Raw genomic sequence first — 12,912 nt, forward strand, 5'->3', positions numbered from 1 at the left:
ATTAAAGTTTTTCTTCATTACCCATTTAAGCCGTCTCCAGCCGTTATTAGTCTCAAAGTGGGTTCCTCGTCATCGAAATTAAAAGATATCTGTATTATTATTTGCTTTTTATTTGTTATATGGCTGTCGTAGAGTTCTGGATTACGGAAATGGCGAGCCAAGTTCGATTCCATGTGATACCACAAAATATTCCCCGCACTTTGAGCTGTGGGTCTGTTATAAGAGTAACAGTCAATCTCTGGGTAGTAGGGTGCTTGTGACTGGCTGCCTTCCTTTTAATAAGTAGTTCAAAATTAGGGACGACGGCCTTAGTAAACACAAAATACAAATATTTTTTTTTTTTTGGAAACAGCGGCACACCTCGAAACATTTAAAAAATCCGTTAAAAATAACATAAAATTACATTAAAGCTTAAAACGTTTTAGTAACATTTTCCTGACGTCATCAGAAACGACGAGGCTGAGAAGAAGCCGGGCAAGCGTTTTCTTTTACACAGTTTTTATTTTGCTCTGATTTTTTCAAATGTTTTAAAGGCTTTGCTTATTTTCCTTTGAAACTACAGTATATGTAAAATTCTTTATCACAGCTTTTTTTTTTTTAGTTTTGTGTAATTGAGTTTTAGGCAATCTTTTATAACGCTGTGTTATGTTGTGACGTATAGCTTCTCTTCGGTAACGTAAGAAGAATCCCTAAATTTCCTACACAATTTAAGAAAATACCTAAATACAAGTTTTTATTCTACTTAACGTGATACGCAGGTAAAGAAAAAACTTTTCAAATAGGAAAGTAAATGTAGGGATGGCTAATATTAATCCTTCAAAAGAAAAAAAAGGAAACAAGACCGTGGCTATTTGCAACGTCCCTACATAGCACAGGCACACAATATAGTAGAATGTTAACAGACAAAAATAGAATAAATTAAACTCAATTGTGATTGAATAGTTATATATATTGCTATATGTCAATCCTTGCTATTATGTAGGGATGATGTAAATGCCATCCCTACTATCTTGTTTTCATTCCTTTTGAATGATCGCTATTAGCCATCCCTATAATTTATTTCCTTTTTGGAAAAGTTTTTTCTTCACTTGTTTACTTGTTCTTCCCAATTCAGTGTTTCAGTAGACATAGGAAGGTTGTACTTATAACCAATTTCTAAAACAATGAGGATCCAACTGTTATATTTATTGTTTATCAATTATTGGCCGATAATTCCCGTTTCACCCTGTATTTAAGCTTTTTGAAGGAACACCTGATATCTATAAGATAGCTAACTTCAAGGGGTAATGATAACATCATTTACACTAGACTTATGTTTGTTTTTTCAATTACTACTAGTTACTAATAATACTTATAAAAGCGGATACTCCATTTGAAACTATGTCACCATAGTGAAATTGGTTGAAACCATTGTTTTGGTTTTTGAGTTATCATGTAATAAAAAAAGAAGCAGAAGAAAGAATAACAAGAAATTCAAACTTTTTGCTTCTGATATTTACAGACATTCCCAGAACTTGTGACTCAGTCATCACATAGATATTGCTATAAAAGGAAACACTGTATAGTATTGTAAAGTTCTGATGACCTATTGAGGAGATATTTAAAATACCATTTCGATGAACAATCCGAGCCATCCCTACATAGGCAGTGTTACCGTCTGCCTGATACAAAATGCTCGCTATGATACTATTTGTTTATGTGTATAAATATGTTATTTTTATGTTTTATTTTTGGTAAATGATACAGTTGTTTAACATTAATAAAGTAAAGTATTCTCTATCAGGTTGTTTTTTATACGATTGCTGATCTATTGATCAAAGGATCTCAGACAAACAATTCATTTGTGCGCGTTAGACTCACTGATTACCAATGGGTAAACGAGAGAAGTTCACTGTAGCCTGGCTCCATGATCCAACTGAACTGAAATATGAGCTAAGATACCAAGATAAGATCACTTGATAAAAATGTCTCCATTCTATACCTCAGAGGTATTCGCGTTTAATCTTTATTGGAGAGTAGTAATTCAGTTGAATTTTCTCCTGGGATTTCGACGTAGCTAATATGTTAGTTCTATTTTAAGCTACAGATTTTTTTCCAGTTCCTTACAATTAGGCCTTATTAAAAAGTACCTGTCAATATATGTATGCGTTGGAGAATGTTTATTTTATGTATTGATATGTAGAAGACCGTGGATTTATTCCCCATTTTTCGTATTTATTTTGCGCTTAAATGTTCCAGAGAAACTTGTGTATTTTTGATTATAAAACAAATATTTTGCTTTTAGCTTTTTTTTTCTCTTCTCCTTTTCAACTTCATTTCTTTCTGCAGGACGAAAAGAGCCAAATAATTACGTCAAATTTGTGGTTAAACATGGTAAGTGCTTCACATGGTAAGTACTTGTACGATAATAATAATTAAGCTCTTTTGTAGGCCTACTTCGCTTAGTGGAAGGTAGAATACGTGTAATGACCAACTTCTTTTTCCTCATGGATTGATGTCGATTAATTCCCAAAGTGTGTGTATATTTTTTTTAAAAATCTCACATATATTTTTCCTTTTTAGGATGAAAAGAACCAACAAATTATAACAAATATCTGGTTAACGTTGGTAAGTCATGACCTAAACTCAGTTTTCTAAAAACCATTAAGGCTATTCCCTAAAGTGTTTTACGTGTGAGGTGGAGGCTAATTAATTACTATTAAATCTCCAAAAATATAACAAATAAGACCCAATACAATTAAGTTAATTAAAAGGTTTTTGCGCTTTATAATAGCAAGAACGCTTCGATAACTAATTTATATACTTAAATTTGGACATAAATAATTTAATCATGAAATAGCATAATAAAACAAATATTTAACAATGTATATGAAAAGGCGTAAAACTTTTCATGTATAAAGTTGTATCATACTTAAGTTTCAATTAATTTTGCAAATAAAACAAAGCTTTAAATATTTTCTGAAAAGTTCAAAACATCATGATATTGAAACCCCACTATATTGTGGAGTAGCTGACAATTAAATAAAAAAATCATACACTAAGAGTTACAGAAATTACTCAGTGCCTTTTTGGGGGTAATTAAGAAGCCTCATCACAATAGGGAATTGCCTTAAAGAGGATAAATAACGTTGGAACTTTAAAAAGCAAATTAAATTAACTGCAAAAGCTTTGCCAAATATAAACCAAACAAATAAATAAAACTAAAGTTTTTTTTTGCTAATGATGTTCTTAATCTGTGGACTAAATTTCGCATATTAACAATTCAGATAACACTGTAAAGATAAATCACTCTTACTATGTATCATTCAACTGAATTTATCCTCTTGGACTTTTCTTTCGTCCATATTTTTTCATTCAATTCAATCTCGCACGTCTTGATGTATGCATGCATTTTAAACACCCTGTTTACTTAAAAAGAAAATACCACCCTGCATGAGACTTACTTCCTTACGTATTGTTTGCTTCTCAAATTTATGCACGAGAAACTAAAAAGCAAAAAATTTTATGAGTGTAATAAACAATTTGCAGTAAAAAATATAACGAAATTACAAGGGTTTAAACACTCACATGATTTGCATATTTTCTAGTTAACTTAGAAACTTGATAACTAAACGAGAAACCTTTGCATGTTTTAAAGACGAATCTAATAAATTCGAGTTTTTTTTCTCTGTTTAAATATGTACAGAAGACTAAATGGTTTTTTACAACTAGGCAACGTAAATAGAGATAATCAAGAAATATAAAAAGTTGCAAAAAAGAAGTATACTTTATACTGTAAGCCATGGATTATATCAGCATATTTATATTACATTTTTGGTGATTCAGATCCGTAACAAGGTTTCCATGTCTTATACAGCTAAACAGTAAAATATCCATAGTTTTGATTCAGTTACGATTAGCTTCTTAAAACAAAATCTAAAACATTGTTTTTTCTTAAGATATTCATTAATTCAGACCCTTATACAACCAAAAAAGAAAAAAAAAGCCAATAATGTTGATGTGATCACATGATCATACATTTTAATTTAATTTGAAAACTAATAATATGTTTGCTCTTTAGTGATCTAGTAATAACCCCTGTCCGTAGATCTCGCGTCAATAAATTACATTTTTAATTTTTAGGCCTTTTATTACGTTACATGAAAAATTACAAATCTATGTTTTATAATAGACACGATTTTACAACTATTCTGAGCGATTTTGTGTACAATCTTTTTTGCATGGAGTAGATCATCTTACATTAAAACTGTTCGCTACTACGATGTTATCCTGTTCTTCCTAACTGCTCTTTAATTAAATCCAACTTACCATCTAAAGTACCTGGAGTTATTGTATAGTTGATATAGATGTGTATTTAAGAGATCGCTGTATAGCTTCCTCTGCATATTAGTAAAACAAATAAATGGGTAAAAGAAACTGTTTTCCTTCGTTATTTGAGCCTCATCTAAAAGTTTTACATTGTTCTTTAGTTTCGGAACTTGTGTTGATAACTAACTTCAACATCCTACTTGGAATAAGACCACGTTACAGGTTGACGTCATTAAATAAAAACTGTAACTAAAGAGACAAAGCAGTATAATTAAAAACTCAAGTGTAATTATTGTTGAAAGCGTCTTTTTTTTCTTTCTTTAAAAAAAATAAAATTTTATATTATAAGCAGTATATGAAGATCCTATATAATTTAATGATGGAAAAGATTCTCATTCTCAAGTAAAAACGTTTTGATTGAACTTATGTTGTCACAGAGTATTTAATTGGGTTATAACATTCAAAAGTATCAGTTAAGTGGCTTTTGAATATTCCGGAAGTAATATCATTGAGTTCTGTGACTTTCAATATTTTTCTTATCATTATTTATTTGAACTTGCATTTTTTTTCATTCAAATCAATGGTAATGTTTCCAGGAGTAGGTAGTAGGTTCTGGAATGTCCAGTTCTTTATATATATATATAAGCACTAAATGCTTTTCTAATAAGAACTCCCTTGAAAGCCTAAAGAAGTGATTAGATTTTGACTTTATTTTGAAATCTTGACAGGTTGACAGCATTTAATGAAAACAGAATTTAATTCCACATATATTCTGATGTAATGGTAATCAAAAACAAGACGTTTGGTTAAGCAGTCGAAATATGTTCGAAATTAAATAAAAAATGTAAGAATATTATAACACTTTAACAGCCATTGCGGATTATTCTAACCTCGTATTTCATAAACATATATGTTTATGACATTATTTTAGTGTAGTTAAAGTTATATTGAAAGTTACTGAAATACAACGTAAGCATTCTAAAATATTTAAATACGAGTTAGCTATGCAAACCAAGAAGATCTGACAAAAATTTGACATATGGTTTTATACCATATTACGTGCAAATAAATTATTTCTATCCTTTTCTTGCAAGATGTATTTCGGCAATACAGACATTCAAGTCTTTCTTTCCACTCTTGTTATACTTTACATATGATTTATACAGTTTTCTCTTTCTTCAAAACAATTACTATTTTTGTTTAAAATTGATCTTTTATCATTAGGTCCACTGGGATTCTTTCCAGCCCCTGTTTCAGCATAATAATATTTCCAGCTCTTATTCCAATGAGTTTCTTGATTTCTTATAGCAACCTCAATATTATAATTTCTAGTCCCTGTTCCAGTAAGTTTCTTAACTGATTGAATAATTTAATAAAATGAAACTTTTGTACCTACGATAGCTTTATAAGTCTAATTCAGGTGTTCTAAAACTGTGGGTTGCAGCCCCTGTGAGTATTATTCATGTTGACAAATGTATACTAAGGTAGCAATGAGACTATGAATGCTACCTTGGAATCCCTGTGAGGTTCAAAATGGAATTACAAAGGAGTTGAAAGGATTCAAAGGAAATGACACTGTTGGTGTAGTTAGAAAAAGCAAAATATGTTGAATCATCTATAGGACAGTAAAAAGCCAGAAGGCCACTGGTAACAGCAGAAAAGTAACGTTCTTCTACCTCCTTCTAGAGAACCGGCTTTCACATAAGGATTCAACATCTGTCGATGAAGCATCTGGGATTGTCACTTAGTACTCAATTCAACTTTTTCAACACGTTCTGAAACTTAATTAAACTTTTTAAACATTACTCATTTAAAATACTTCTTATGCTTCGGAACTTATAATGGTAATTCCAACATAATTCATTTACAATGTCTTTTGAACGTTACATAACTTTGGTTAACACGTCTGAAATGTGTTTATCATTCTTTAAACATTCGAGCTCCCGAATCTCTAATATTTCTGTTCACTACCCCACAGGTACCATATTTTTATTTGCTATTTCCTTGCAATATTTAGCAAATAACAATAATAAATACTCTTTCTAAAAATTAGTTATAACAATATTTCAAATTTCGAGAGCACACCAATTCTACCTTTTGTCTCATGCTTTTTATTCTGTAGAAAGGTTACTTAATATCATTCATTACGAAGGAAGCGTGGGTTGCCCCTGTGGTAGAACTCTGGATTTCAGAGCTGCGGAGAAGGCTTCGAATCCGCATGATGCCACAAACTGTTCCCCACATTGTAAACTTTGGGTGCACTATAGAGCAATATTCAACCCCCTTAGCGTGGGTGGTAAGTTGCTGCTGTTTGGTTGCTTTGCTCGTGGTTAGTAGACTAAATTTAGGGACAGTAGCAAGTAACTTTAGTAACTTTGTCGTAAATCAAAAAGACAAATACAAATGGCTCGTTGACGGCTTTTCATTAGTTCTTTTAATCTAAGATATTTCTAATTATTTTCAATATTCATTTATGAAATCTATTTTTAGAATTAAATAGAACTTTAAAAATAAAACAAAATATTTATTTATAAAAGAAAAAATAAAAAAATATTTGTTTCTTTGTCTATTAAGCCTTTAGCTTAATATGAGCCAAACTTGGTAAGATAATACATAAGACTAAGTGGCAGATCTTAGGCTGGATATCATCCTGCCCCACCCACCCGAGGCCACAAATAGGTTTGTTTAGCTGATGACTCCACAGTCCTAGACCAATTGTTATTACTAAAATTTGTTCATTTTGAGTTTTTTCTCGAAATGTTTTGAGTTTTTCTTGGAAAGTTTGATTTATTTTCACTAAAAACCTCAAACATCAACATTTTTGTCAGGAAAAATGGCAACCAAAGCACAAGGTCAGATCCTCAAAGTGGTAAGGCTATATCTGCAAACACCTTGGTTTTCACACGATCAGTTCTATGTTGGGTGTTCAAGAGCAGGATCACCAACAGATCTCTTTATTTTGGCCCAGGAAGGAGAAAGAACTTCTAATATGGTCTATCAAGAATCACCCAGAGTATTAACAAACACTGAGGCTGTAGAGAGGGATTAGTAAAAGTAATAAAGAAAAGTAAAACAAAGAAAATTAATTGTAACTCCATTTCTGTAATGTGGAATAAAGTATGAAATAAAGTAGGTGTGAACAAAGTAGTTGTAAAATAAAGTAGGTGTGAACAAAGTAGTTGTAAAATAAATTATGTGTGAAATCAATTATGCATATATAAATACAAATTCTTAATTTCATTTATTAGTTTAAGTCCTACATTCAATCCATATGCTTCCGGACGTAGAACAGGTGCCTCAGCTTGTTCTGCGGACTTACAGCGCTAGAAATCGGGTTTCGATATCCGTGGTGGGCAGAGCACAGGTAGCCCATTGTGTAGCTTTGTACTTAACTACAAACAGACAAGCAGTCAGCTTGTTCTAAATGTAAATAATAATTATAGCTAAAAAGTATAAACATTAATTCTGTAATTGAAGTTATAGCTAAACATAGTTTTTTCTCACTGAACTTTTTGAAAGTTGTTCAACTCGTTTTTTTTTCTCGCTGTCTGTGTCTTTAAGTTTCTTGTTTTAGATAGTTTAAAAAAATTCCGAATTTCAATTTATTATTTTCGGAAGACGTTCAAATATTTTTCCTTTTTATTTCCTAAAATCATGAGTTCGATTCCCATCGGTGGACACAACAGATAGCCCGATATAGCTTTGCAGTAACAAAACACTGTCATTTTATACTAGCTTGAAATACCCACTCTCCAATGTGGGATTCTAAGGTCGTCTCATGATTCACAGAGGCCTCAATGTACCAGTCAGGCGTCTCCATTATGTAAATTACTTCTCTAGCTACCTCAATGAACCAATCCATTAATTGATTTGTCTTTTGCTGTTTCCCAAACTTAATCCAACTCTTTTTTTTAAAAGCAAATAGTTTTAATTTAGCTTCTCAGATTCGTTGTTTTTCATCCTGTGTTTTTATTTGAATTATTTTCATTCTCAGAATTTTCCCAATTCTCTGAAACACATTTTTCTTCCCGTTCTTTGTTGGCATTTCCCAAACTTAGTTCAATTACACTTTTTTAATTCTCAGATTTGTATTTTTCTTCCCATATTTGTGTTGAAAAAGTATTTGGCAGAAAACATTCACATATTGTTCAGTCAGTTGGTGAGAATTAAAAAATAATATGATACTTTTCTATAGACCTTCAGGAAACACAGTTATGGGGTTTAAGTGCTATAGGGCAATACTGTAGGGCAAAAACTTTCTGAGTCAAATCCTGAAAATAATACCCATAATCCTCTTAGTATACGTGAAAAGTTTCAGGTCTCTAGGTTTTTTTCCTCTTAGAGCCACGGCGGTCACACAAACACAGGCTTTTTTATTATTTTAGATAAGCCATTTAAACTAGTTTTGGGTAGCAGTTTCATTAAGATTTCCCAAATTAAATTGTTTCACATGTGTTTATTTTTCCTGCAAGTCTTTTAATGCGGTTACATAAAGTTTCTCTTACAATTGACAATGTTATTTCTAGTGTGTGTAAAAAATCCCTTTTCTAGGTGTTTGTTTTAAAGCAAAGTCACATTTGGCTATCTGCTGTGTCCACTGGCACGAATCGAATCCCGCATTTTAGCGTTGTAAGTTCGTAAACTTATAGCTATCCCAACAGGATACCTTTACTGATGTACATTAACATAACGTTATTAAATTCCCTTTCCATTTTATTTGAAGTTCATCTTATGAAATATGAAACGTGGCCTTAACAAATTAAGGCGTGTTTGAAAACTTATGTAATGTGTAATGATGTCTTTGGAGTGATTATGCTGAGGAAAGACTCAGAACATTTATAAATTTCTTATATTTTGGAATAGCCTTGGCTGATTGATTAGCCTGTTCTTCGCATTATGAATCCAAGGGCTCATGGTTCGTGTCTCATTGCCACAAAAACGCAAAACGTACTTTGAGGTGGTGAGTGCGCTATGAGATTGACGAACGATCCCATTATTTGATCAGATGAGAGTAGTCTAAGGGTTTCGATGGGAGTTGCTACTAGCTGCCGTCCTTATAGTCTGTCAGTCCAAAATTGAGGATGGCAACATGCAGGAAGCTCTTGTGTACTTTTTCGCGAAAATTTTAAAACATATAGATCAAGTTCTTGTTTTGGTACAATTAAAAGGCATACTTTAGTGACACACTAAACTAGCCACTTTACTTATCTGCAGAGCTTATAACGTTAAAAATCAGGCTTCGATATCCGCGGTGTACACAACACAGATAACCCACTGCGTAACTTTATGCTTAATAACAAGTAAAAAAAACTTACATGCAGGGATGTATTTCGGGCTGTACGCTAAGTTATGCATTAGCAAATGATTTTAGAAGTGGTAATATATACTGGTATAAACAATATATTGTTGTGCCAAATTAGAAATATTAAATATCACGACTGAGAACAGTTGAATTATAAAAAAAATTGCGAAGTACTGCAGATGTACTGAGCACTTGCACAACAAATAATCAGAAATTCACCCCATCTTACCTGAACGACCATTGTCGATATCGTGCCAACAGCTTTTGTAAAATAATTTATGATAGAATTATATCAATGAAATAATACTTTGCTATGCAAGTTCGAGATATTTTAAACTATCTGTTACAAGGTTCTGTGTTTTACTTCTTACAAATGAATATGAAAAAAAAAGCGTTACTGAATTCTCATTATTTTATTGTTTTATTTGAACTTGGCAGCATATTTAAATATAATTATGCCTGCTGTTCTTCATTAAACTAGTTTGTGTGTAAATGTGATTAAGCCAGTACAAACTTTACCATAACACACGCTTACAACTTCGACAATACACTGGGAGGTGTGAAAGTTGGTTTGGCTTGTTTGGAATTTCGCGCAAAGCTACACGAGGGCTATGTGCGCTGTCCCTAATTTAGCAGTGAAAGACTAGAGGAAAGGCAGCTAGTCATCACAACCTACCGCCAACTCTTGGGCTTCTATTTTACCAACAGATAGTGGGATTGACTGTCACATTATAATGCCCCCACGGCTGAAAGGGTGAGCATGTTCGGTAGGACGGGGATTCGAACCCGCGACCTGTTTCGATACCCGTGATGGGCAGAGCACAGATAGCCCATTGTGTAGCTTTTTGCTTATCTTCAAACAAACTGTCTTGTTAAACATAGTATTTCTGCCCTTTACAAAATTGGGCAGATACTTCTGTTTTTGGTATAGTAATTCTACGCTGAACAGTATTAATAAGTATTGTTGTGCTTGGTATGGTATTTTTATGTTCTACAATATCAGTAAGTTCTGATGTGTTTGGTATTGTGTATTTCCTCTTACAATTGGTTAGTATATTATTAAGTTTTACCATATTTTGCATGATGTTTCTTCTCTCTACAGAGCTAATAGTTATTGTTGTGTTTGGTTTCTGTGTTCTACAGAGTTGGTAAGTATTGTTGTGTTTAGTATTGTATTTTTTCATTCTGTTAAATCTGTAAGTATTTATATATTTGATATTGTATTTCCACTCTTAGCAAAGTTGGTAAGTATTGTTGTGTTTGTTATGGTAGTCCTGCGCTCAACAATATTAGTAAGTATTCTTGTGTTTGATAATATATTTCTGCATTTAATAATTTTGGTGGGTATTGTTTTGTTTGGTATGGTGTTTCTGCTTTATACAACATCAGTAAGTTTGTTGTATTTGAAATTGTATAAGATTTTTAAAAATTGATAATATGATGTTTTAAACCGCTTGGGAAAATGAACTTAGGAGGGCCAGAATGAAATAATCCGGAACTATCCGCCCTCTGGCTTCCCTTCGTGGAACTATGATGTCACGTGACCTCCTGGTCTCAACGGATACCCCCTGCTAGGCGGCGCCCTTTGATTTCCTTTACTCTTCATACCCTCAGGCTCCGGCGTCCTTCGGAATCAAATTAGCTAGTTAGCTTCTTACAATATTATAATACAGTTGGGGTTGAAACTCTATTTCTGCACTCTCTTAAGTTTTAAGTACTGTTTTGTATATGATACGGATTTTCTGTGTTCTACAATACTGGTAAGTATTCTTGTGGTTTACATTGTTATTCTACAATATACAAAGATGATTAACGGTTTTATGATTTGGTAGTTCAGCGATCTACATACAACATTACAATAATTACTGTGTACGGTATAGTATTTTTGGCCTTTGCAATAACAGGATATTTTGCTGTGTCAGGTATGGTATTACTGGACTGTAAGATATTGGTAAATTGTTGTGTTTCTGCTATGTTTATAAATAAATCAAAACAAAATAACACATTATATGCACATATTCCTGAGAAGTTAAAAGAACTTACCCGTAGGAAAAGTACAAATAAATTATATTTGGTTCAAGAAACGAAACAACTATAGAAATGAAATATTACAACAAATATGATTCAATAAACAAATCATATTGGTTACAAATACAGATATTTCAGTACGAATAATTAGCTATTCTTCATTATTAAGCAGCTATTTATTGATCTTTTAGCATTAGCATATGTTTGAAGTTACATCAGTTCCCTTGAATAACGTTAACATATGTTTGAAGTTACATCAGTTCCTTTGGATAACGTTAACATATGTTTCGAGTTACATCAATTCCAATTGGAATTGTGTCAACTGAATTTGATACATGATAACTTTACAAATGTTTCCATAGTTATTTTTTATTTCTTGTAACTTGAAATAATCCACCTCTTTACATCTCATGTTTTTATCAAGAACTATCTTGAATTTATAAAGCGATGAAAAATAATGCTTGTTATAATTGTATGTTTGCACAAATTAGACCCAAATAGGATAATTAACTTTTACAATTTTCATAAGTTGTCGAATAAGTATACTTTATTTTTAATGGTAAACAATTTTCATTATACTATTACGCAATTGCGGAATTTTATTTATGTATGAAATATTGGAAGATCTATAAATAGATGTATCACAACGAGTTGCAGATTCACATAAAGATGTACAGAACAATTGACATACATCAGATGAAGGATTAAATTGAAGTCTGTAAATATTTACTATACTGGTAAGAATTGCTGTATCTGAGAGGGAATTTCTGAACTCTACGAAATTCGTAAGTACGCTTTTGTTTATTGTATGTTGTTGTTGTTTTCTATGCTATACAATACTGGTAAATATTCTTATGTTTATTATTATATGACTGCACTATAGAAAGTTGATAAGTATTGCTTTTGGGGGGGGTGATAGTTTTGGGTTCTACATCTTCAGTGATGGCTACGGTGTTTGGTATGGATTTCTGTCTTTTACAGTATGATAGGTTATGGTGGTACTGAGCTGTAAAAGGTTGGTAATTTTTGCTGTTTATGCTGGTTAAGCATGCTAGCTATATATTCTTAATTAATGTTAATAAGTTTTGTTGTATTTGGTTTGGTATTTCAGACAGTCCAATTGATAATTATTGCTGAGCTAGGAATAGTATTACTGAATTCAAAAATATTGATAATCATGCTGTGTTTGGGTAGTTCTACACTCACAATATTAGTAAGTATTGCTGTGTTGGGTATTGTATTTCTGCTCTTTACAGTATTGGTAAGTATTGTTG

At 32.0% G+C, this 12,912-nt stretch overlaps 1 protein-coding gene across 6 annotated transcripts in view; it reads left to right on the forward strand.

Annotated features, from left to right (window-relative positions):
• The window catches only part of LOC106472571 (neuronal acetylcholine receptor subunit alpha-7-like), a 79,102-nt gene that overhangs the window by 30,578 nt on the left and 35,612 nt on the right, over nt 1-12,912 (forward strand). For 3 of the 6 annotated variants that reach the window (XM_022401976.1, XM_022401960.1, XM_022401967.1), the window contains exon 3: nt 2,329-2,373. The exons of 1 other annotated variant lie outside the window; for it this stretch is intronic. In XM_022401976.1, coding sequence (XP_022257684.1) covers nt 2,329-2,373 — 45 coding nt within the window. Of the gene's footprint in view, nt 1-2,328; nt 2,374-2,562; nt 2,608-12,912 lie in introns of all 6 variants that reach the window. 2 more of the 6 variants (XM_022401983.1, XM_022401963.1) reach the window with 2 other exon arrangements.

The sequence above is a fragment of the Limulus polyphemus genome, unplaced genomic scaffold (genome assembly GCF_000517525.1).
Source record: "Limulus polyphemus unplaced genomic scaffold, Limulus_polyphemus-2.1.2 Scaffold122, whole genome shotgun sequence".
NCBI classification, from domain to species: domain Eukaryota; kingdom Metazoa; phylum Arthropoda; class Merostomata; order Xiphosura; family Limulidae; genus Limulus; species Limulus polyphemus.